The 27,834-nt window shown below is 37.4% G+C and overlaps 1 protein-coding gene across 1 annotated transcript in view; it reads left to right on the plus strand.

The window, feature by feature from the left end:
* Positions 1-3,573: 3,573 nt before the first annotated feature.
* lrrc38b (leucine rich repeat containing 38b) overlaps positions 3,574-27,834 on the plus strand; it is a 32,714-nt gene continuing 8,453 nt past the window's right edge. The window contains exon 1 of the mRNA XM_056468765.1: positions 3,574-5,156. Coding sequence (XP_056324740.1) covers positions 4,529-5,156 — 628 coding nt within the window. The 5' untranslated portion in view covers positions 3,574-4,528. The remainder of the gene's footprint in view (positions 5,157-27,834) is intronic.

The raw sequence follows: 27,834 nt of genomic DNA on the forward strand, positions 1-27,834 counted from the left end.
TGTAGATAATGAAGTTCTGAATGCTATATACATTTATATCGTATTCATTTGCACTTTCATTCAAATCGGAAACCATGTCTTACAAATGTGTTGTGATAAAAGGATTACATTTGCATCCACCCTCAAGCATACCTTATACTGCAACTCTTAATTCTTCCCTCGTGGACACATTTGGGCATGAAGGTCTTAAGTGTGAACCTAATTTTTTTTTTAAACACAACAGTCAGTTCAGACCAACCAAAATCAAAAAAATGTAAGGACTTTGGTGGCAAATGATGGCAGATACTAAAATATCCAACATTTTGATGTCACTATTTGACTGTTGTACTAATAGGCTCTTTGGGGACAGGGGCTGTTTGTGGTGGGATGTGTAAGTGTTGACACATTGAGCATGTTGCAATGGGCTCCCAGCAAGCAGTTTTTGTTTTTAAAAGATGTCTAATAGATGTCTAAACATAGTCTCTTGGCTAAAACAAGGCTAAATTTGGACTGTCAGTAAAAATTTAATAGACGTCTGAGAATAGTCCAAAACTAGACTAGTCTAGTCATCAAATAAACAGAAATGAATGACTATAAAGTTTGTCTAATCTGTCTATTTGACAACTTTGACGACGAATTTTTAGCCTTGTTTTAGCCAAAATGTCTATGTTTAGATGTATATTAGATGTCTATTAACGACAAAATTGTTTGCTGGGCTCAGACCTTAATTTAGGTATACGTTTAATCTGTATTGTGTTGGATTTATTGATTTTTATAGAACATAAAAATTTTTTTAGTATTACCCATTGATTTCCTATGGGTCAAATTGTGTGTTTAGAAGGCAAATTTAGAAAAGGTATTTAGCCAAGTCTTGAACTGCTCAGATTACACTCCCCACCACACCACACAACAAAAAAAACCTCAAACATTATGCAATTCTGATTGTGCCTCACTTGACAAACCACCTGTAGAAAATACACTCGTTCATCTCTCTGACATTTTAACAGACACTTACACCAATTTGCGCCAGACACTTTCTTAAAATCACTCAAAATATCTATAAAACATTGCGTATTTCTGAGTGTGCTTCACACAGATGAGTGGGCTTTACAAACCACCTGAAGAAACCTCTCTCTCCATATGCATCAGACACTTTACATAAACTCCACCTTACAAAGACTCAATTATGACAAGTATGTTTACTTGTGAATGGACCACAAATCATGTTGCACTACTTGTTTTTATCTACCCTAAATACCTCCTTTGCACAATGTCTTGCACAATATTGTTATGTCTTATGTAAACCTACTTGTATAGTCTGCCTTAGGTTATGTGTATAGTTTAAGTATGTATAGTTGTTACTGATGGGGATGCTGGCAACAGAATTGAGGATCCACGTGCAGTACTTTATTCACAGCAACACAGAAGCATGCAGGTTATCCAAATGAGTAGTTAGGGTCACAGGCAAAGAGATCAGTTCAAGCAGCAAACAATCTAAAACAATTAATAAGGCGAGGGTCAGAAAACAGTGCAAGGCAAGACAATGGAACACTTCAAAATGTTAGAGGGTGTTTACCAAACCAAACTCAGCAATGTGTGTGTTTGAGAGCTGTATAAATAGTCTGTGTAATTAGTCCTGAACAGCTTCAGCTGTGTGTGTTTGCAATCATGGGGGATCTGGACCAGATGTGTGAGTGAAGTGCAAGATGGCATTTGTAGTTCATCAAAGAGCTGTTCTTCGGCGATCTGCACAGGCTGAACTGCTGGTGACTGTGACAATATGTACTGTACATAACAGATCTTAGTTATGTATAGGTTTTAAACATCCCTTACGTCCAGTGTTATGCTCATATTTATAAATGTTTATTTATGTAGCACCATGTTCCTGTGAAACAACTATTTTGTTCCGCTGTATTTCCACACATGTAGCTGAATGAAAATAAGGCTCAACTTGAATTAAGGAAACTCTTTTTTAAAAATCGAAATAAAATGGTTTTGCTCAAAATGTCCTTGATGTGAATCGTCACACCCCCAAGGTGAAATGGATAGACAGGAAATGCAATTCTGAGAAGTATAATAAAACAGCGCTAAATCATTAATTTGAACTGCTTTTAACTAATTTAAATATATATATATATATATATATATATATATATTAAAATAGATATATTTTCACATTAAAACAGAATTTATTAATATGTGATTTCTGGTTTTTGGAGTTTTGAACACAGACAAACACGCACGGTTGAAGTCAGAATTATTAGCCCCCCTTTATTTTTTTTTTCCTTTTTTAAATATTTTACAAATGATGTTTAACAGAGCAAAGAAATTTTCACAGTATGTCTGATAATATTTTATCTTCTGGAGAAAGTCTTATTTGTTTTATTTTGGCGAGAGTGAAGGCAGTTTTTAATTTTTAAAAATCATTTTATGGTCAAAATTATTAGCCACTTTAAGCTAATTTGATAGTCTACAGTACAAACCATCGTTATACAATATCTTGCCTAATTACCCTAACCTGCCTAGTTAACCTAGTTAAGCCTTTAAATGTCACTTTAAGCTGTCTAGAAGTGTCTTAAAAAATATCTAGTCAAATATTATTTACTGTCATCTTGGCAAAGATAAAATAAATCAGTTATTACAAATGAGTTATTAAAACTATTATGTTTAGAAATGTGTTGAAAAAAAAATCTTCTCTCCGTTAAACAGAAATTGGGGAAAAAATAGGGGGCTAATATTTCTGACTTCAACTGTATATCTAAACAAAAAGCATAAATGTAGATGGACAACCACATGCAATACATTTTAATATGACATATTTAAATCTTCCTTTTTTGTGCAAAAAAGGTAGCTAAGATCATTGTGTTCAAGGCGAAACTGGCAGAGAGAGAATGCCTTTCTTAGTGTCAGTTTTAAAGCCTGCCTTTATTCTGGTCGAGTGCACTAAGCAGTGAGCTTTAAATTACAGTATTCACTCTAGATCATGGCTTATCAAAATACACTGTTAGATTGCAAACAGATATCACTGTGACCCCATTGTGCCATGTTACACATGTACAATTAATGTAATTTTTCTATTTTCTTAATGTCGTGACCAAACTCTGCTCTCCTAATTCCATTTACCTGTCTGGTGATGCTGATGGAGCTGTGTGCAAGTGTGAGTCTGTCTAGCTCCTCCCCACTGTCCTTTACTAAGCAGCAATGATTGAGTGAGCTGCCTGACGAAAGCAAAATGAAAGAAGACGTGCCCTTTGCTTCTAGAAAGTTCCCTAATTAACTGTGGCACTGACATCTGCTTAGTAAAATACAATAAAACAAGATAAGTGTGTGTTTTGCTTTGAAAAAAGTCAGGGACTGGTTTGAAATCGATTTATGTCATATGAAGGTCAAGCTGAGAGAATTACTAGAATCTGTTACCAAATGTTTTCTAGATTTGTTGGTATACAGGATAGATTTTAAAATCGTGGAGCAGATTAGATAATAATACAAGTGCACAAAACATGAATGCATGTATATGTTGTAATTGTGTGACCATTTATCTCACTAGGAAATGACATCACGTGTTGAGTGCATGGTCGACTCATCCCTCCATATTATACAGCAAAGACAACACAGGACAAAAGCACTGGAAGTCCATGAGCCAGCATGCTGGTAGACTTCCCCCATTCCTCACACTGGTCTCTAATCTGCATGCAGACAACTTCTGTGTGGATATTTGGATTTCCTCACCATAGCAACAGAGCTGCGAAACCGTGCTGTACAACCTTTCATCAGACAGAGTCGTGCCTGGGCATCGCACAGCACGCGGGAGCCAGACCAAAGGGAGACAAGAAGAGAGCGGGGAAGAGGACACCGCTGCACCTCATTCTCTGTGGGAATTCTCCTCATTAGGACCATGACAGCTCAGTTACAACGGCTCTGAAGTGCCAAGGGTCATGTTCACAGCCGCCGGTCGAGCAGTCATTCCAGCGCTCAGCTGAGAGACAAATGGAGGGATGCAACAATTTCACTCTTTGCTCACCATGATCGAGCCTCTCTATGCTGAATCCTTTTGTGTCAGACCGCCAGGATTCGATCAAGCGCGGGTTAATTGCGAGAGAGCGGCTGGAAAAGCCCCCCTCCTCTTCCACACTGCCAATCTGTCCGTGCCTCCGGTTTTCCACTCATTCTGTCTATATGGTCTCTGTTTACCTCTGTCTGCTGATTTCTCCACCCCTTTCCCTCAGTCTCTCATGCTTTGGCGCTCCCTCCCACAGCTCGCTATCTCTCCTCCCCTCGTGCCTTCAAAGCCAGCAGTCTGCTCCTCACTCCAGGGCTGCTTGCTACATGATCTCTCGGAAAACAGCGTGCACACCTTTCTAGAGTTGCTCCATGTGCAAGTCTTGAGATTTCTTGCCCAGGACGGCAGGATGCTCCTGCGCTGGCACTGATTCCTCTATTTCTCTTCTCGACTTCCCCTTCCCCTCCCCTTTCCTCATCTCCTACCCTCTGACCCTCATCCCCTTCACCCCTGTCCCTCTTCCCTCTCTTTTCCATTTCTTTATTGACCATGTTGCCATGTGTCTACCGGCTCCAGCCTGTCCTCGCCTTGCTCTCCTTCACTTTGTTGACTCAAGGGGAAAACTGTCCAGCCACTTGCCTTTGCCCAGACCCTCACACTGTGGACTGTAGTGGGCGCGGACTTACCCGTCTTCCAGAGGAGATCCCCTTGGACGTGCGGAGGCTGCTGTTGGCGGACAACTGGATCCCGCGGATTCCTTCGGACTTCCTTGTGCTCTACAGCGACTTGGTCTACCTGGACCTTCGTAACAACTCACTTTCAAACATTGAGCCTGGAACTCTTAGCACTTCCTCCAGGCTGGTTTTTCTGGACCTTGGCTGCAACAACCTGACGGAGATCCCCAAAGGGACTTTTGGAGAGTCAAGGAGCCTAATTAAGTTGCGCTTGGGCAACAACCCATACTTGAGCATGGTGAATGAAGATGCTTTCATGGGTCTTACCTCTTTGCGTGAACTAGAACTAGAACGAAATGCCCTGTCCGGGCTACAGGTGGGCGCCCTGAGCCAGCTGCCCTCCCTCCGGTTAGTAAGGTTAGAGGGCAACCCTTGGGTGTGCAACTGCAACTTTGCCAACCTGTTCACCTGGCTGGTGGAAAACAGTCACAAGCTTCCCAATGGTAAGTTCTTGAATTTGACATCAGTTATTGTAGCTTGTTGAATCTTGTCTTGGTGTTGCATAAATGTTACTGTATGACAAGATTCTTTGCTATTTATAATACTTCAGATTAAACAAGGGACTTCTTCCTCTGATCTAAATTTAGCTCTCTCTCCCACCCCCACAATGACTACAAGGGATTTCCAGAGTAATGATAGATAAATGAGGACAGCACAGAAACGTTGTGCGACCCCTCTAAGTATGCAGTGATGCCCTTATCCGCTACAAAGCTCACGTTTTGCATTCCATATGGGAATGGTGTTTGTGTACTATATATGTATTATGCATACCAAACACCTGCTCATTCTGCCAGGCCAGCGTGCTTGAGCATGGCATCCCTGATATCAGCTGGTTATGGACATGCTATTTATATGGGAACTTTCATCAAAGTCGTCTCTTGCTGTGATGCTGTTCTGCTGTTCATTAGGGTTACAGTGATGGAAATAATCTGTTAATGATAATCTAATAGGCTGTACTAGGTTTCACAAAAGTTAAAGGGATAGTTCCATCAATAATATATATCCTTTCATCATTTACTCCACTTAATGTTATTCTTTTCTGATTCCTGATAGATATTTGAAGAATGTCTCTGTGTTTTTTTGTTAATGTAGTGGAGGTCAGTGGGGTCTCTTGTGGTTTTGGACCTCTAACTTTTACCTAATAGTCAAAAGCTGTTAAAATATTCTCATAATAACTACTGTGTTTCTCTAATAGAAAACGTTTGGCACACATTGAAGATGAGTAATGTTTTAGAAATGAAGGGTTGTCATTTTAAGATACTAAATGTATGATGATCCATAATATGATGTATTTTTAAATAGAATACTGTGGTAATGGTTTTTAAACAACAACATTGTACAATGAATTGCGATCCATGAATATAACCGTTCCGTAACATATTATATTGTGCATATCAAATCATCCAATTAATATCCTCAATGTTTGATTTTATAGTCACAATATGTTTTTGTAAAGGCTGATTAGTAAGGACAAATCTGCTAGTACTAGGATAAATTCTCAGGTGTAATCTCTAGTCTTTGGCTAGTCATAAAACATATTTGTGAGATTGAGAGAGAGAGAAAATGAAAGATCCCCATTTCCAGTAGAAGGGTCACAACAGAAAAAAAATCAGCTTATACAGAGATTCAGTTCATTGTCAGACGAATAAAGCTCAGCGTTGCTCTGTGAAATAGATAATGATGGAGAAGGAAGCTGGGGAATTTCCACTGGAAATTTTATTTGACATTCATCTACAGAAAATATTAGAAAGAAACATATTTACCCTCTGTGGATGCCTGCCTTTATATTGCTTAAAGCAAAACCTAAATTCCTCTAGTGACTGAATAGTAGTCACATCAGTGCTTTTGCACATTTCCAACAAATATAATAGCTGATATAAAATACAAACACAGACCACAAACATTGTCATCACCAATTTATATTCTTCAACACATAGTTTACAATGTTTCCTCTGAAGCTGTTTCATCCTGCTTAAATTAATATTTTTATAATGTTGCAAACCCACACGCAGCAAAAACCAATAAATCAAATGGTGAATAAAAAGATCTTATCTCACGCTATCTATGTGCATGCTAGATTATTCCACAAGAGGAAAGGGAGATTTACAACTCGAAATTGTTTATACAAACCAAGTCATCATTTCTCTGTAGATAAAATGGAAAATAGATAGCTCTGAGCAAACATTATATCTAATGGGCAAACACCACACAAGTCCCAGAGCTTCATTATGTGTCATTTAGCTGAGCTGCTGGTGCTGTTTGTTTACATACGAACATGACCTTACTTTACTGCAAGGAGAAGTTAAGAGCTGCTCATGTGGAGCAACCACTCAACGCCTAATAAAAGAGCCTTGTGAAATGTATCATCTTAAACGAACACTCCACTATTTTAGAAATAGGCAGATTTTACAAGTTAATTCGTTGAACTGATCTCTGAATCTGAGCATTTTTAGAATAGCTTAGCATAAATCATTGAATCGGATTGGACCATTAGCATCTCGCTCAGAAATCAAAAAAAGGGTTTTAACAATTTTCTTATGTATACGTTGACTCTTCTGTTGTTACACTGTGTACAAAGAATGATGGAAAATGACAAGTTGCCATTGGGGATGTTAGTATGGCTAGGAACTATACTCTTATTCCAACGTAATAATTAAGGGACTTTGCTGCTGCACCAGATGTAAAATTTTGCAGCACTGTTACCTAGTTACTAAGGCCCAATCCCAATTCTACCCCTTAGCCCTTACCCCTACCCCTCGCTTTGCTCGTTCCCATAAAGGGGTAGTGGTGTCCCAATTCTCTTTAGCTTGAAGGTGTAAGGCTAAGGGCAAGGGGTATACACCCCTTCAAACAAAGATTTTTCAGGGCCGCACTCGAAACCAAGGGGTAAGAAAATTTCCCAGAATATAAAAGCCACAGCTGCACCCGGAAGTAAGGGGATCCACAAATTAGTACCTCTTGTCATTATTATGAATTTTTACAACAAACAAACACAAGTTTCAATATATTCATAACCGCGTTTATGCTTTACCATCATGCTTTTAAAAAAAACTAAATTTTGCGATCTATAATCCCTAATCATAACTCCTGTATAGTAGTCCCACAACATTCAGACACTCAATGACACTGGAGTACCTTGTCAGGAAAGTCTAGTGGCTGGGAATGGGCTTTTTACAGTGTCTGGTATAATGTTAATATTGTTTTTGGTGTGTTTACGTAGATGTATATGACCACTGTGTAAATGCACAGTATAGTTATGATCTTATTGCCACATTAGATCGTTATGATAACATAATATATGCCTTCAGTGATTTCCTGAAGATAAATACCAAAAAATAACACAACTGGAATAACTACAGCAGTTGCAATCGTCTGATCTCATATGAAGCAAGAGATTGCGATGACATATAACGACATGTGCAGGTGCTGTAGTGCTGTCCCAATTTTTAGGGGTAAATTTTGAAGCCCTTCCTCTTCACCCTTGGTTTTAAGGGCCAAAAGGAAGGGGAAGGGGTAGAGGTACAAAAATAGAATTGGAATTGGGGCTTAGTCTGGGACAATTTTCAGTCACTGTGTAATATCATTGCGCCTGCTACAGTCATGATATGGCTGCAAAGTCCCATTGTTACACATGGATGAGAATATAGTTCCTAGCCATACTGTTTTAACCTAAAAAAAACAACTTTTCATTTTCCATCGATCTTAGTAAACAACAGCCCCTTTCACACAGTGATACTGGTAAATATCCGGAAAATTTCTGGAACTACTTTACCAGTAAATTCACACAGGCAATGACGTTCTGCAATGTTTCCAGAAAAGACCATTTACACATCCATTCCAAAATAATGGTAAATTCTGACATTATTAACCATAAATGACCTCTAAACGGCTGTGCATTTATATGTAAATATAGAAGGGGTCTGGCTTTTGTTGATGGATTCACTTTTATTTAAAGCTTTAGCATTCATGCAGATACTTTGTCCCAGAGACATCCAAAGGCAGAATCGCTAATCGCAGCTAATTGTTTACACATTTAACTACATTACAAATTCTGTGGATGGTTAATTATTGTGAACAATTTTGATGAAAACATATGGAGGAACACTTTCGCATGTCGAGATGTACATAATATATGTGTGTGCTGGCGCTCACTGGAGCACTACTTCACTTGCACACACGTCAAACAGCTGAAGCAGAGCTTGAAGGTAAACAAACAGCAGTTTATCATAATCATTTTATCGATAATATTTTACACAGTTTACATTAAGAAGGAACATAGAAACATTATCTGACTAACATCTAGCAGCTAAATGTGTCTGGAAAAATATTCAAAGGCTTTTATTTTCATAAACAGCGTGGATGTGAACGCGTCTGAATGTTCAGATTTGGCTGGAGTAGACGTCTCACATCAGCATGTTCTAAATGTGAATGCGCTCTTTCTGGCAATGTTCCTTCTGCATTCACACAGAGCAGCATTCCGGCAAATTACCGGTAATGTTACAACATCTCTTTCTGGAAAATTGCCGTAACGAATTTACAGAGTCAAGCTTTAAATTGGGAAATTATTAATTTTGAACAAGATGCTAATTGTCTAATCTAATTCAATTATTTATGCTAAGCTAAAAGTGTTCCCACCAGATCGGGAGATTAGCTAAATGGATCCAAAATGGCAAAACTCAACTGTTTAACTCTAGGTGTCTTGTAAAAGGAGGCTATTTTGAGAGAAAAAAGTGTTTTTCTGGTGGTGCAACAGCAGTAAACAGAAAATTATCTTGATTATCCTTTCACTATTCTGTTTTCACTTTGATTTCAACTTTGATTTGGTCATTGAAAAGAAGTTTGTGTGCTGCATGGGTAAAATATGAGATCCCTCAGTGACTCCAGCAAATAAATTTATCACAGGCTCTTAAAGCAGTCATTAGGAAGTAATAATGAAATCTATGAAAGAAGGGAGCCAAGCTCACATCAGCATCAGCGTCAGCAGCAGACGGGGAGCCAAAAACAGAGCCAAGCCTCTGGCTTACCCGCCAACAGGCCCACCAAAGATGCACTCCGAAATTGAGTTAGAAGCATGCATCTCACCTCATGTTTTCTACTTATTTCTGCATCACTGGGCTCTTAATGCTCGAGGAAGTCAGAGAGCAGCTGGTTATAACTACAAACAGCCTAGAATGACCTTTGGAGCGGACATAAACACATGGCTGGACCGTGCTTGGACAGCAAGTCCTAACAGGCTGTTTATCTATCTAGCAACAGACTTCACTTACGATAATATGATGAATGACAGCATCACGCTAATTCATTTAGATTTAGCGATTGACGTGTTGTGATCTAATCAACTACTGCTGAAATTATTGATTCGAATACCGCACATTATATTTGGTGCATTGAATATCTAGTCCAAGAGTGTGATAGTAAATTCTCTGGAGAAGGAGCATAGTGTGCAGACTGAAATGGTATATTCTGCCTGGAGGTGTAGGAAAATTGAGTTTTAAATCAAATGAATGTCGTAGCTTCTCTCCTCATATCAGAGGAATGGTTTATTAGCCTCTTGAACTCTCCTGCTGAACCCCTGATCTCGCCCGAGATACTTTGCATTGGTCAGAGACACAATTGGGCAATGCATATCTGCATTATCAGAGCTCACCGTGGATTATCCCCTTAATGAGAAGATGGATTTCCCACCAGCAGGAACTATCAGTCTGTCTATTTCTAGCTGCATGAGAAAAAGATAAGGGAGAGAAACTGTTGGATTAGAAGCAGAAAATATTACTGTAGATTATCCTCTCACCGTTTCTCTGGGCTATGTTGCAGCATGCAATTCATATTTGATTTGATCTCAGAGCTTTAGCCCTAAATTGTTCCCAAAGATGAGATGTTTACCAGCATTTTCTTTAAGTGAGCTGGCGGTTTGTACAATGATGAAGATTTAACAACATATGGGTCATTTCTAGATCATTTCTTACTGGCTAACAGTTTACTCTTTCTTCGCAATTGATCCCAAATGGTTTTCTAGGTGTTTTATGGCAAGGAAAGCCCTAGTTCATGTCTAAAATAAGTTACTGGACAATTAGTGAAAGTGAAAATGCAATTTTCAAAACAAGACAAAAAAATCTGTATTCTTTTGTCAAAATTGTTTTTGATGAAACCTACGTCCATTCAAGTAGTGCTAAAACAGGAAAGCATGAAGAATAAAAATGAATTAAATGCTTTTATTTTTTAAATATTTTAAAATAAAGGCTTGGTTCTTTATTTTGGTATACAATATGCTCATATATTCTAAGCAGAACATATTCTAAGGGCTGTAAAATTGATTAAAAATGGCTGGCAACTTTCTTAAAAACACATGTGGGAAAAATATACTTGAATTTTTGACATAAACAGTCATTTTCTATTAAGAACATCCTTCAAATCCCAACCATCTCTCATAATAGTCCAAACCTGATGGAAACTAAGCTGTGTCTCTTGGATTGTGTCTCAGTAATAGTGATGATAGTCTACCTCCATATTAGAGACATTGAGTTTTTAGCTCTGCATGCCAACCAATTTACAAAAGTAACAAGATGAGAGGATATAGTAAAAATGCAATGTTTGCCCAAGCCACAAAATTATAGCAGTGCCCCTAAGGATTTTGTGTAGGTTGTACCAATTTGTGAAATACCAGCTTTTGCCTGGCCTTTCTTTTGATCCTCCTGTAAGTAACTCTATCATGTCCATTGTTGCGTCACATTGCAAATCCTTTCACCTTCATGCCTTCAGTAGTGCAAACGCTTGAGGTACATCAGAAATAAAAAGGCCTGCACACTTTGTGCTAGATCCAATGCAGACAGAATCACGCATTATAATGGGTTCAGTTTGTCTTTAGTCACAATGTGTCTCTACACCCAGTGTAGAAACAATGTATTGAGACTCCACAAAAGAATGTTCCTGATCTTGTCAGTAAGATGCTGTTTGTGAAATAAAAGCAGGTGTTTTAGTAGCATAAGTAGTTATAAGCTGTATTACCAAGAAGATAATATTTTTAGTGTAAACCCAGAGTGAACCGATTACATCGATGCTCATTTTGGCCAATCACAGACATTTCTGTTGAGCTCCTGAACACAACAGCCAATCAGCTCATACTCTCTCATCTGCTGCAGCTAGTCACTACATGTGACCGTATGTGGGGTTGAGTCGGCTGACTGGTTTGGAATATTCATCATGCTAGAGATTGGAGGCGACGTGTCAGCAAGCCTCTTTGATGCGTTGTTCAGTAGTTCAGACATAAAGACTGCCGAGCACCCCCAGATTTTTCTCCCATCACAGCTCGACCTGTCGGCGAGCTCATTAACTTCCAAATCTGGCTTAAAATCCTTTAGTGTAAACTAGGCTTTAGTGAAAAGGGTGGATGGGGTCATTGGTCGGTTTGTCAGCGACAGCGGCCTCTGGTGGATTTACAAAAGAAGAGCAGGTGTGAGAGAAATATGAGATCTGAAAAAGAATACATAGCAACCTCTGGTGGATTTGTGAAAACAAAAACTGCAAAAAACATACCTCCTGGGATGCATTTCGCTCTCTCCAGAAATGTATACAGGGGTACATATCCGTAGTGAGCCTGGGTTGATTGTTTCACTGTTGCTTAACCTGTTATATATAAGTACCACCAGGATTTGATGAGTCCAGTTGTTCTTCGGGTCAAAAAATTAAAAAGAAAAATGTACAAGATATATTTGTATTTTTCCAAAGCAAAACACAACAATTAAAACATTTAATGCCATAAGATTTGAAAAGCCATCACAAAATCTGTCATTTTTGGCTAGAGATATAAAAATATTGTCTCTGCACAATCCTGGAGGGACTGGAAGAGTTTAATACTATGTGTATGTAATACTGTATTTTTGGAAGAGACACTGGTACTGGATGCGTTCTAAAACGGTACTTACTTAAAAATGTATATTTTCTTATAGTTTTCTTGTGTAGTTGTTGTCATTTACATTTAGAAATGTCCTGCATTACCTGAATGAAGGAAAAATTCATGATTCGAGCCCAATCAAATCTCCTAGAGCAACTGACAGAATTAGAAATATTCTTTAGACCTCGACATACCCACATATTAAAATAATTATATTTATCAGAAACATCCCAAAAGAACCGTAATTTTATTCTCAACCTCTCTGCTATTGCAGTTTACATTTCACATGCAATTATCCACTGCAATCGGACCGATATGTTCAGCTGAAATGTTAAGTACGCACTTAGGGTCAATAGCATAGTATATGCGATCAGTGCGCGTGTGTTTAATACATAAGTACATGGCATCAGTATGTTGGACAGATGGAGACTCGTTTGGGGAATGAGGTTGTATAGATAATCCTCTGTGAGCAGCAACAATCAGAATAAATGAGAGGCCATTACAGTCAGTCACTGCCAAGCCTGGTTTAACATCACCAAAGTCCAAATCACTTCAGCTAATGGTGGCGCAAAACATGTTTTTAAAGCCTGTGTTCATCACTATATATAGATAGACAGATAGACAGACATAGAGACAGGCAGATGGATGGTTTTATTGAAGTCGTTTATTGTCTGCTTATCTAGGCTGGTGTGCGGCCAGTGTAGACTTGCTCTGCTTGTTTGTGCTGGATCTCTCTTTCACACATTTTGATTTCCCATGTGCCCATGTGATCATACGGCATGAGCACATACTAGGCTGGCAGGCGGAGTGGGCTGCACTGGATAATGGCTGATGTAATGATTTAATGGACGGATGGGCCCTTTACAGGCTGACCTTTGAACTTCGGTGGATGATAGTGAGGAGTTAGTCACCAGGGGTGTCGTTTAACAGATGGAGAAATAAATACATGGTGAAGTTAAATCCGTTGAGAAATTAGGCAGGCGGTACTTTCCACTCTTGTTTTCTTTTTGCTATATATAGAATACAGTACAATTAGTCAGTGCGCTTAATGATCAAATGAAATTATAGAGTAAGAAGTGTTGAATACTTTGCCCTGTCCGCCCAATTTCCCTGTATTTTATTTATATATTGTGGTTGTACATTAGTACATTTTCAGCCAGACAGTTAGAAATTAATTTATACATCAAAGCAAATTAGTCTAGGTTTAAAATTTGATGTGTATTAATAAAATTAATAAAGTAATAGTAATAATAATACATTTTATGTACACTCACCGGCCCCTTTATAGGGTACACCTTACTAGTACCGGGTTGGACCCCCTTTTGCCTTCAGAACTGCCTTAATCCTTCATGGCATAGATTTAACAAGATACTGGAAATATTCTTCTGAGATTTTGGTCCACAGTGACATGATAGCATTACACAGAAGATTTATCAGCTGCATGACCTCCATGATGTGATTTTCTATTCCATCACATCCCAAAGGTGCTCTATTGGATTGAGTCCAGTGACTGTGGAGGCCATTTGAGAAAAGTGAACTCATTGTCATGTTCAAGAAACCAGTCTGAGATGATTCACACTTTATGACATGGCGCGTTATCCTGCTGGAAGTAGCCATCAGAAGATGGGTACACTGTGGTCATAAAGGGATGGACATGGTCAGCAACAATACTCAGGTAGGCTGTGGCGTTGACATGATGCTCAGTTTGTACTAATGGGCCCAAAGTGTGCCAAGGTAATATCCCCCACACCAGTACACCACCACCACCAGCCTGAACCATTGATACAAGACAGGATGGATCTATTCTTTCATGTTCTTGACACCAAATTCTGACAGGAGTGGCACCTGGTGTGGTAGACTGGGTGTACACCTGGGTGTAGCCCATCCGCCTCAAGGTTGGACGTGTTGTGTGTTCAGAGATGCTCTTCTGCATACCTCGGGAGTAATGAGTGGTTATTTGAGTTTCTGTTGCCTTTCTATCAGCTCGAACCAGTCTGGCCATTCTCCTCTGACCTCTGGTATCAGCAAGGCATTTGCGCCCAAAGAACTGCCGCTCACTGGATATTTCTTCTTTTTCAGACCATTCTGTGTAAACCCTAGAGATGGTTGTGCGTGAAAATCCCAGTAGATCAGCAGTTTCTGAAATACTCAGACCAGCCCGTCTGGCACCAACAACTATGCCATGTTCCAAGTCACTTAAATCCCCTTTCTTTCCTATTCTGATGCTCGGTTTGAACTGCAGTAGATCATCTTGACCATGTCACATGCCTAAATAAGTTGCTGCCATGTGATTGGCTGATTAGAAATTTGCATTTACGAGCAATTGGACAGGTGTACCTAATAAAGTAGCCTGTGAGTGTATGTTTGTGTGTATTTTAATCAATCATAGGCTGCAGACCCAACAACAGCAACATAATAATAAAAACAATAATTGACATGTACATTTTAACCATACAGTCATAATAATGAGTGTATAATAATTGTTAATTAATTATTTAAAATTTTAAATTACGTATTTTATATTCATTTGCTCATATTTAGTAGTATTTCATTACATTTCTATAGAATAAGAAGTATAATGTGACATCTTTGACCTCATTCTGAATATTATAATTGCGTTATATATGCATGTACAGCCTATTGAAATGCACATGAACCTATATCATACACACACAATTTGTTTTTCTGATTTGTTTTGTGAATAATACATTATGTGCATACTGTATGTATTCATTAGCCTGCCATTTCTTCACATTTTTCTTTGCCTAGAAGACAAGAAGTATAAAGTGGCATCATTTACCTCATTCTCCTGCAGGTCAGAAATCTTTGTTTGCTTTGATTGGTTTTGAGAATTTGAATTCCCCATTTAGTTTCTCCTCATGAATGTGCTGTGTAAATGTTGTGAAACATGAGAATGCTTTTAGAAAAATAGCTTGACTCTGACTTCAGGAATTGTCCTCGGGGGAGGATGTGCTCAGTGGACTTTCTCAGTCTACCAGCAGCCTCCACTATGAATCTTTTAGGAGGGAAACAAGTGTAAACATGATCCAGCGCTGTCATCACTGCTCATGCTTTAGACAGAACAAAGCGCATCTATAATTAACATCACCTGTGACCTCAGTCTGGCCTGACCAGAGGAACAGGAGCCTGAAGGGACTCACTTTAACTGATTTACAACACACTCCTTCCACCTGAGAAGTGTTAACAGAAACCTCATGTACTGACCTCACATTGAGATGAATGCCTCTGTGGCATCATTAAGCCTCAATATGTCCTTTAATATTCCCAACACCCCCCCACCCCTCCAAGCAATATACAGTTTAGTCAAGGTAAACATTTTATAAATATGTTTGCTGGGAATTGAAGTCATGACCTTAGCACTGGACATTTTTTTCATGTGTATACAGTTTGTGTTGAATATATTTGATTATCCGCACAGTGGATACACTGTAACTGTATATACCAGTGGTCACCAAACTTGTTCCTGGAGGGCCGGTGTCCTGCAGATTTTAGCTCCAACCCTAATCAAACGCACCTGGACAAGCTATTCAAGGTCTTACTAGGTGTACTTGAAACATCCAGGCAGGTGTGTTGAGGCAAGTTGGAGCTAAATCCTGCAGGGACACCGGCCCTCCAGGACCGAGATTGGTGACCCCTGGTATATACAGTATATATATCTCAAACTGTATACACGTGAAAAAAATGTCCAGTGCTAAAGTCATGACTTCAATTCCCAGCAAACATATTTATTAAATGTTTACCTTGACTAAACTGTATATTGCTCTATAAATCTATTTTGAGGAACTAAAATAGACTGCGCAATAGACCAGCTGAGAGCAGGTCTTAAGTCTTAATACACACAGGATGTACAACAATACACACATATCTGATACAAATGAAAAAGAATTAAAGGAATAAAATATTATAAAAATGATTACTTTCTACATAAATATAAAAGCCACTGCCTTCATCCCAGTGGGGGCTTTTTCAGTTTTTGTATAATGTTATTATTATTATTAGTATTATTTAATATATGAGTATTTATAGTTGTTTTATTAAAAACAAGCTTAGATTTGTCAACTTGTCAGGTTTTGGACCATATGGGGCATAGCATGTGTATTTGGATATAACTTCATTATTATTGTTCATTGATTAGTTTGCTGGAAACTAGAACTGAATTTAGAAATAGTTTTGAAACAAATCTTTGTGCTTAAACGAAATTAAATATGTAGGCTAATGGATGTCTTCAGTGGAGTGTACAACACCGTTTCCTTATCCACAAAAGAGAGAAAGAGAAATTCTCTCATTCTCGCGCTGCAGATGCTCTGTTTGTTTTCTCACTAGTGAAGCGTTTAGTTTTTCCATTACAGTCCGCCCTGTAAATAGCAAATGCACCATGGAGCGACTTATCTGACTCTTAAAGGGAATGGGAGATGAGATTCTGATTGGTTTATTCTCAAAACACCCCCATAACTCATTAATAGAATAAGCACAACCCTGTTAGACCATGTGCCTCAGCAAAGAGCGTATTTTTCTGTTCTTAAAATAGCAAAAGTGGATTTGGACATGCCACACTGTGCTTAGACTTTGCACCTATACTGTAGATCATTAACATAGAGCCCAGAGTGTTAAAATAAATGAAATTTACTTTTCAGATAAAGTAATCAGAAAGTAAATTAAATACAATTATAATGTAATCATGTAATTAATTTCTTTTTTGAAGTAACGTAACCAAACACTGCTAGTCCTTCATCACGATTAAAATAATGGCCCAATAGTCCAGGTGGATAAAAACACCATGAAAAGGCCTTACAGTTTCATTCTATTCCACCATCTGGCATATACAGTATCCAAGACTGTATATTGACGGACATGCTGTACTTTCTGCATGTATATCCACATTATGCAATCGAGATCAAATAAATCCTCATCAGATATAGCATGTTTTCAGATGCGCACAGTACGTTCTGTAATAAAACTGAATCCTTCTGCTGTGCATCTGCTGACGTTTTCCTGTTAGTGTAATAGTGTGTATTTTCTGCATGCTTAAAATAATCCACCGTATGCTTTAAATGGCATGCGGAGTATGTCTAAGCACGCCACAGAGTGCAATCTCGTGTGTGTGTGTGTGTGTGTGTGACGTCAGCGATTGCCTGGTATGAGGGAAACCCTTCCTGATTAGAATGAGTCACGAACGGCTCTTGCTGATATGCGGCCGCAAGCTTCTTTACTATAATATCTGGCTTGCTGATTCTCTTACTCCCCTTGACCTTTCTCTGAGCTTCTTCTTTCACACTGATTTTCTGTTTAAATGCTAATACATGCAAAACAGGACCATTTTTAGGGCTCAATCAAACCGCTCATACTTGTACCTCAGAAGAGAGCCCTTGAGTGCCTGTGCAGTGTATTACAAGCTAGAGAGCAGAGCTGGAGTTAAGCTGGGGTCAGGCAAGCTGGTCAATACGCTGAAACGCACACCGGCTATTCATACACTGATAGTCAATGGCCTGAATGGAGCTGGAGAGATGGGGACCATGCCAGACTCCAGTATCAGGCTCACGCCAGCCAGGTAAATCAATCACTGAAGGGAGAGTGCGTTACACCACCGCATTCATCGCTCTCACCAGACGCTAATTTTAAATGTAATCTATCAAGTGCAGACATTACCTGGCTGATAACTTGATGTTATCAGCTGTTTGGAATGACTTGCTTGTTCACTATTCCTTGTATATAGTCAATGTCCCAAAGTTCACTAGATAGGGAACAAGTCAAAGACAGTAAGTACTGTAGGTTTGATATAGTTTAGTATAGTATAGGTTCTACCTATCTACCTATCTACCTATTCTATCTATTGAACAAATTGTCTGTTTCTAACCAACTATCCATCCATCCATACTTCCCCATTTTTAACATATTGGCTGTTTCCGTCCATCCATCCATCCATCCATCCATCCATCCCTATTATTAACAAATTGTCTGTTTCCAACCACATATCCATCCATCCATCCATCCATCCATCCATCCATCCTTCCATCCTCTAATCCATCCATCCATCCATCCCTATCATTAACATATTGGCTGTTTTCATCTATCCATCCATGCATCCATCCATCCATCTTATTAATATGTTGGTTGTTTCTATCCATCCCTATTATAAACAAATAGTCTGTTTCTAACCATCCATCCCTCCAACCCTCCATCTGTCCATCCATCGGTCTGTCCAACCATCCATCCATCCCTATCATTATTATATTGGCTGTTTTCATCTATCCATCCATCCATGCATCCACCCATCCATATTTTTTAACATAATGGCTGTTTCCATCCATCCATTCATTCATCCATCCATCCATCTTATTAACAAATTGGTTGTTTCTATCCATCCCTATCATTAACCAACTGTCTGTTTCCATCCATCCATCGCTCCATCCATCCATCCATCCATCCATCCATCCATCCATCCTTCCATCCATCAATTCATTCATCCATCCCTATTTTTAACATATTGCTTGTTTCCATCCATCCATCCATCCCTATTATTAACATATTGGCTGTTTCCATCTATCCATCTATCCATCCATTCCCATCATTAACATATTGGCTGTTTTCATCCATCCATCAATCCATCCATGCATCCATCCATCTTATTAACATACTGGTTGTTTTTATCCATCCCTATTATTAACAAATTCTCTGTTTCTAACCATCCATCCCTCTGTCCATCCATCCGTCCGTCCATCCCTCCGTCAAACCATCTGTCCATCCATCCATCCATCCATCCATATTTTTAACATAATGGCTGTTTCCATCCATCCATTCGTCCATCCATCCATCTTATTAACATAGTGGTTGTTTCCATCCATCCATATTATTAACAAACTGTCTGTTTCCAACCATTCATCCATCTATCCATCCGTCTGTCCATCCATCCATCTATTCATCCGTCCGTCCATCCATCCATCCATCCATCCATCCATCCATTCGTACATCTATCCATCTATTGCTATTTTTAACATATTGGTTGTTTCCATCCATCCCTATTATTAACAAACTGTCTGTTTCCAACCATTCATCCATCTATCTATCCGTCCATCTATCCATCCGTCCGTCCGTCCGTTTATCCATCCATCCATCCATCCATCCATCCATCCATCCATCCATCCATTCCTATTTTTAACATATTGGTGGTTTCCATCCATCCCTATTATTAACAAACTGTCTGTTTCCAACCATTCATCCATCTATCTATCCGTCCATCTATCCATCCGTCCGTCCGTCCGTTTATCCATCCATCCATCCATCCATCCATCCATTCCTATTTTTAACATATTGGTGGTTTCCATCCATCCCTATTATTAACAAACTGTCTGTTTCCAACCATTCATCCATCTATCTATCCATCCATCTATCCATCCATCCGTCCGTCCGTTTATCCATCCATCCATCCATCCATTCCTATTTTTAACATATTGGTGGTTTCCATCCATCCCTATTATTAACAAATTGGCTGTTTCCATCCATCCATCCATCTTTTTAACAAATTGGCTGTTTAGACCGGGGGTGCCCAAACTCGGTCATGGAGGGCATGGATGTTTCTAGAAAGCTTACTAAGAGCTTGATTAGCTAGCACAGGTGTGTCTCATTGCGATTGGAACTAAACTTTGCAGGACACCGGCCACCCAGGACCAAGTTTGAACATGCATTTGTGATTAAAATCAGTCTTTGTCAGTCTTTGTTTATATGCTTTGCTTTTGTCACCTTGCTGTAAAACAAAATTCTGTAAAAGGCACTATGTTATATTATTATTTTTAATCAACCAGCTCTCAACAAAGCTGCATTCTTATTCTCCATTGTTTTCAGTCTCCAGAGAAAATAACATTCATCCCCTAATCCATGATGTTTGACAATAAGACATGAATTTGTGAAGTCAAAAATTGATATATAAGAATGATTTTGGGCCCTTAAAAAACCTTCAGAATGAGCTTTGATGAAGAATGTCAGCTAATTTTTGTCTCACTCATAAACCTTTCGTTTTGAGAAATGAAAGTTATGTATTATTAAAAAATGCAAAGAAATAACCTCAGGTATATAACAGGGTCAGGTTAAATGTTAAAAACTGACAGAATCAGGTTTACTCCCTGTAGCGGAAACATATTTTGGTTGAAAGGTCAGAGTAAATCTGCGTGATTAATCTCAGTTCTCCCGGACGCGTGTTAGACAGAAGACTATCTTCTGATGCTCAGGAGAGTGAGCCTGACACAGTCTAGGCACAGCTTGTCTCAGATATTCTCATTAAAAGCAGGCGAGTGTGATAGTTTTCCTCTGGGCCTCTTAACGCTATCCAGCAATCTGACCACTTAGAGTGTTCACAGCTCTGCTTTCAGCCAACCGTGTGAAAATACTACCTATTTTACAGTGTTCACAGTGTTAAGATGTACCTGAGGTTAAATGTACTTTGAACCTGAAATCTTTCAGCCTAAAATGCACTAAATCGAACAGTATGTTTAATAGTTAGTCTAAAAGACTGACAGGATAATAAATGTTGCAATTTGCAAGTTTGTATAATTTTATTTAAAAATTGTTAGCATGGTTATATATTTAAATATGAATGCATTAAATATATGGTGTCATCATTTATTTTTGGGGGTTGTTATACACATTTGCATTTTACTCGTAGCCTTCACTTGCTGTATGCAAGTTACTGTATGTGCACTACTGTTCCAAAGACAGCCGTCTGTCTGATTTTTAAAAATAAATACTTTAAATAATGGTTTCATGGTAATATGGTATTATAATAGTAGTTTTATTCAGCAACAATGCATTAAAATTACTTGGAGTAAGTTGGATTTTAACTGTTATATTTAAAATGAACATTTCTAATATTGGAAAATATTTTTATTTCAAATAAATTGTGTTTCTTTGGGTTTTCTATTCATCAAAACATTTTTTTTGAAAAATAAAATAATCCCGTCTAACGCAAAAAAACTTTTAGCAGCACAACTTTTCAACATTGGTAAAAATAAGAAATGTTTCTTGATAATCAAATCAAAGCTTTAGAATAATTCTTAAGGATTATTTTAAATTGTAATAACTGTAAAAGATCAAAACAGACATTTTATACTTTATATATAATATACTATTATAAAATACAGCACTTTAGTTTAAGCAACTTTCCTCTCAGAATTTGGCCACTTGAATTATAAAAAATGTAAACATAATAATAATAATAATAATAATAATAATAATAATAATAATAATAATAATAATAATAATAATAATAATAATAATAATGTGGAGCTACCTGATTTTTCTACCCTCTCTTGTGAAAAGTACATTTGAAAATTCATGGATAACAATAGCCTAAATAGTATTGAAATGAACTTTTATGATCTTCAAAATTAACTGGTCATTTTTTTTATTTCAGGAATAAGGTACAAGATGTAGAATGAAAGTTACTTGTAAAATGTTTTCCCTATTTAACAACAATACAGTAGGTCAGCAGTGAAAGATGACCACGTATGTCAGTTTCTTCTCAATCTTAAACCTTCTTCGATGAGTTTTTACAATTTATGTTGGCATTGCAGTCAAATTAGGACAAATGAGCTCATGTATGGAACAAATTCTGGACTTTTGTCAGTGAGGGGTGAGCCTTTCGTACCACCCGAACCCACCCTGCCTACAGGCCTGTTGAGCATAATCTTATTGTACATCGCTAATTCTACCTAATACATAATCCATCTACTACTTTAATAACTGATAATAAAATCAAAATGCAAAGTGATAGTTATGCTTTATTACAGTTTTTCTAAGAAACAGTTTCTCAGAACACTATTTACAATTGCACAAGATTTAATTCATTTCTAAAAACAATTAGTACAAACGGCAAAACCTAGTTGATAACCTGCAAAAGCGTGTCACTTGCTCAAAATGGATAGCTCATTCCTCAAAAGCAAGTATTGATGTTAATAAAAGTGTCAGTGTCATCAAGATGAAAAATCCTGACCACTGTTTATGAACAAGATAGTCAAATGGCTTTGTCCTGTTTTCATTATGACAGTTTACTGCAAAAAAGGGACACAGGGACACTTCCTGAAAATGCTCAAGACAGCACTAGATACTATTTGCACAGCCATTTGAAAACTACCGTAAAGTTATACATCACTGCATTTAGTGGGGTATCGGAGTACAAGACACTGAAGATGTATGTTTCACATTTTTACTGCATATTCTCTTTGCAATTCTAATTTATTCACAGCATTGTGCAAAAGAATAAATACATCCTTATTTACAACAAACATAAACTCCCTTTGGGTAGAGCGGTGCACAACTGTAAACAATATTGCAGTACATATTGGAACTGAACCAACATACATAGGTCTGTTAATCATTCATCATATTGTTCAATTTAAAAGACATTTTCAGGAAAAAAAGATACATTTTTTTTAAATAAAATTAGCTTGACAGCTTTTAAAAACTAGTTCAACATTTTTGTATGTAATACTCAAGTAATGAAATAAGTACTATTAGTTTTATGACTATTCAACATTCACAAGTTTAGTTAATTATGACTGACATGACATAAGCAAATGATAATGTTAGTGAACAGCAGAGAGTTGTATGAAAGCAATTTATTTATGTCTTAAAGCATTTGCAATTTGCTGGAAGGAATGAGAAACTGCTACTATGATGTGCATAAATGACTAATTGTTTTGACAAATGCATTAACTGTCATGCAAATGTAAATACTATTGAAACATACTATTGAACATACTGTTGAAACAAAACTGTGTTTCTAGTACATGTATTTATTTGGTATTCATTTATTAAAAGATGTTATCAACATTTTCTTTGGCATTAAAAAGGTTCTTCCCCTTTAAATGTTCTAAATAAAATCAAACACTCCCCTTTAAAGGCTCTGAATAATATTAGCTGCTCCACTTTTCAGCTTACTTTTTTATGCTAGGAGAGCACACTGACACCTCAGTATCAATCAGACCATCCTTACTAGAGCTGTTCCTTTAAATTAACGTAACCCTGCCTTCAGAAAACAAACATATTTGCAAATTTCACCTGCTCTTCAGAACATGTCAATTCCATCTGCTTACTTTCCTCCTCAAACACATCATATAAATCTCAAACTGTGCTTAAAATCTCCTTGAACCGTGACACACGGTCTGCACCCAAGGACGCATAAATATGATTGAAATTTCAGAAACCTCATTTCCACAAAACGCAGCTCCCATACAGCAGGCCGCCCGTTCGAGTACAGTAACCTGTGACAGAAATAAATCATTTCTGAACCGTAACCAGGTCACGATGAGCCGAGGTCAAGAATATTTCCTGCCACACTGAGTATTGATTAATTCCTCTCTTTCTGAACACAGCCTGTGCTCTCCAGCTCCTCTGAACCAATATAGAAGAAAAAAATGATACCCCAAGCAGGTATATGAGAAGTTTTAAGCAACATTAATCAAGCTGAAGAGATGTGAAAGAACAGGCTCTTAAAGTGCCAAAGGCCAGTGTCTGAAGTTGGCAGAGCGATGAAGCAATGTGAATGTAAATACAGGTCATTGATCTCCGTCGCCCTCCAGTGAGTTATTCTGACACTAACACACATATATGTATGTCATATACTGTCCGAGCTCACATTTCACACTCGCTTTTCAATCTGATGTGAAAATCAATATGCTGACATGTAGTCTCTTACTTAGACATGAAGAGGAAAATCATATTTAAAGAGCCCCTATTATGCATTTAAAAAAGGTTATATTTTGGTTTTGGGGGTCTCCAACAGCAGTCTTATATGCATGCAAGGTCATAAAACACTTTCATTTATCAACAATTATCAACAATTTTGAAGTAGTCAGAGTGCAAAGAAACTCTTTAAAAAGTTTTTGTAGCGTAATATACAAACCCAACTTCGACAATATTTCACTTTAAACTATTAAAATGTTAATAAAAGTCACTTTTTCTAACTTTTCAAAGTTAAAAGTTGTTAGAAGGAAGATCAAGGTCTCATAATGCAATTCAAAAAAATAAAATAAATTATATATTTATTATATAAAAATAAATAAAATTGCTAATTTATGGATATTTTTTATGATGTTGAGAGAGTATTGCAGTTTTTAGTAATAGTTGGAAATGGGGGTGTTTCATTTTCATAGTTGTTTGTTTGTTTTACACGACAATGGAGCATAAAGTCCCATTCACACCAAGCATAACTATAAAGATAAAGTTCTAAATATAATTTTGAATGTAAATTAACAGCAGTGCACCTTGTTGTACCTAAGCTTGATGTTAGTACTTCTTTTCATACATCTTGGAAACAATTGGTTATACTATGGCAAACAATGATAAATTTTGCCCATATGTGACTCAGGTAATAATAGTGTGAACGGCCCAAACCGCATGGAATCTGATCTTTTCAGGTCAGATCTGTGCCACATTCATATGTAGTCTTAAATCAGACCCAGATCTGATGTTTTGCAATGCGATAGCAGTGCAAACGGTTATATCGGATTTCATGTGACCTTTACATAATCTTCGAGCGACGCGTCATCATTCTGTGCTGCAAACATCATCTCCTCCTCAGCAGCATAGTAGAATAGAGAAAAAAAAAGAGTTCCATTGGCATTTTCCCGCACATTAATTCTGACCAATCGAAAAGCAGTTTAGGTAATACGTTCAATAACATCTGGCCAATGAATGATGTGGATTTTGTCACATGACTGCATTTTGGATCTTTTCAACTGCTAAATACTGCTATGGGTTTTGTATGCTTTTAGACTGGTTGGCTTAATTATTTGTCAGTCCAGGATTATAATAGAAAACAAAAACAAGGATGTCTAAATATATAATCACTTCATTACGTTTTGGCGAAATAAATACAGCAGAAACTTGTTTATTTTGTGCATCACACTGATTTTAATAACTATGCAGCACTGCAGTGTTTTCCACTGTTTACGATTAGCTCCAGCATCATTCATCCTCCCACCTGCTCTGAGCTCGGCTTCCCCCAGTCCTTCCACCTGTGAGTTAATCAGATCAACATTTTCTGCCTGGTACCTGCAGGAAATTTACTGCAAGTGTTTATCCTGGAAGCTTGCCATTTTTCACAAAACAGGCCTACACTATGGAAAAAGTTATTGTTTTAGTTTTTGCTTAAGGGGATTGTTGAAAAATGAAAATTCACTTTTTGAAAACTTGAACTCAAATTAAGATATTTTGAAGAATGGTGGGGTGAAAACCATAGTAGGTTAAAAACTGATTGCAATAGTTTTTTTATATTATTTTAACATTTGATATAAATTTCAGTTTTTTCTTTTGGCTTGTTTTATTAATGGTTTTGTTAGTTTTATTTTAGTTTTAATTTGTGAACACATTTCTATTTATATTTCCATTATGTTTAGTTTCAGTTTTAGTATTTCTAGTTTATCAGAATGAACTTATTAATGCTAATTACCACATCCAATGTGAACCAAAGCAAAAACGTACACGCTTTATGTTTATATAGAAAAAATGTCATATTTAATATAAATATCACGCAAGTAACAGTGGTCTATGGCTGCAAACACTACCAGAAACACTACCAGACTATGGTATACTGTAAATACAGCACTATAGCATACAAAAGAGAGAGATCAACTTAGAAGGTGACTTACCAGTTTGATAATGATTTGATCTGCTGTAGTTTGAAATTCTGCTCATCTTTTCTCCTCCAAAGGTTTATTATGCTGTCTCTGTCACCATCTTGTGGTGGAACGCCAACTGTCTTTTCTCTGCTCAGTATGACAGGCTAATGGATGCCGACGCGCTGTATCTCAGAAATTATAAATATTTAAAATAGGCTCTATCCTTATGAATAAACTGCATAGTAGCAGTCTAAACTGCATTCTTGCCTAAAAAACCTCAAAAGTACATTATGTTGTCCAGCAGCTGCAATATTTGTCAAACTGTAGTGAGTTTATTGATCTGGTGTCACTCTATCTGGGTGGAGTAATACACAAGGGTAGGGAGGCTGTATTAGTGCTGTTATTACAGAATATCGCACAACTTGAATCAGATTCAAGAACCAGACATAACTGTTGTATAACTATACAGAACTAGATAAAAATACAGAACCAAAAGAGGAAGTATAGAATCAAAAATAGTAGTTCTAAATTGGCATTCCATGGAGAACCATTAACAAACATGGAAAAAAATGTCTTTAAAGTGAGAAAATGTATATATGTGTATAGAAATTCATATGTGTTCGGCTGTTTGTCTAAACAATCACAGGTCAGATTTTCCATCATGGTCCTCATTAAATCTCTATTTTCTAAGTATCATTTTGTTTCAGTTAGTTTTCAGTGATTGTTTTTGTTTTGTTTAGTTGTTCATACATTGTATTTATTTATTTTTTCAGTTAACAAAATGTTTAAGTCTAGTTTTACTTCCATGTATCATGTTGCAAACATTTTTCAAAATATCTTATCTCCCTAATAATGTCGCTTTACTATCACTAATCAGCCAGTAGAAACACATGATCTGTGATGCTGAAACTCTGTTCAACAGGAGCATTGAGCATCATGTCAGTGTTACAGACAGAGGTCACAGAGGACTAGTGACTAATGGCAGCAGAGCAGATCTCAGACTAATGTTGTCCTGTGAATAATATCCTGACAGCTTCAAGGTCTGTGCAGCGGATCAGTCATTAGCGGCTGTGGTTACCAGTCAACATGTTTCCTTTCACAAATGATCGTTTGTGAATAGAGTTGCTAGAAAATAAAGTGAGCTTCAGTGTCATAATAAAAGTGCATAGCTCTGGCTGGTGTCAGGACTGAGGCAGAGGCCAATAATTAACACGTCTTCATAGACTTTAATAGTTGTCAGTTTAAAACACAACCTAAAACATCCGGCTGTGTATGTGACAGCATATTAGTGGCTGCTTTTTAAAATGTTTTTACATACTGTGAAATCACAGTTTTAATCTCACTAAATTGGAATTAACTTCAGAGCTATTATGGTAGATTGAAGTCTTATGTTTGACAGTCAAGCAGTAGTTCATAAGATATAATAGTAAAAACATGGATTATTTATTTTTACATTATAAACATCCCTTTAAAACATAATCAAGTGCCGAAGCCCACAACATATTTTGTCATCAGAACAGTACACACAACCAGACTGTTCTATTCACTAGTACATGACTAATTTACACACTTTGAACTGGTTTTGCACTACTCATATTG

This window comes from Danio aesculapii, chromosome 11 (assembly GCF_903798145.1).
Source record: "Danio aesculapii chromosome 11, fDanAes4.1, whole genome shotgun sequence".
Lineage (NCBI taxonomy): Eukaryota > Metazoa > Chordata > Actinopteri > Cypriniformes > Danionidae > Danio > Danio aesculapii.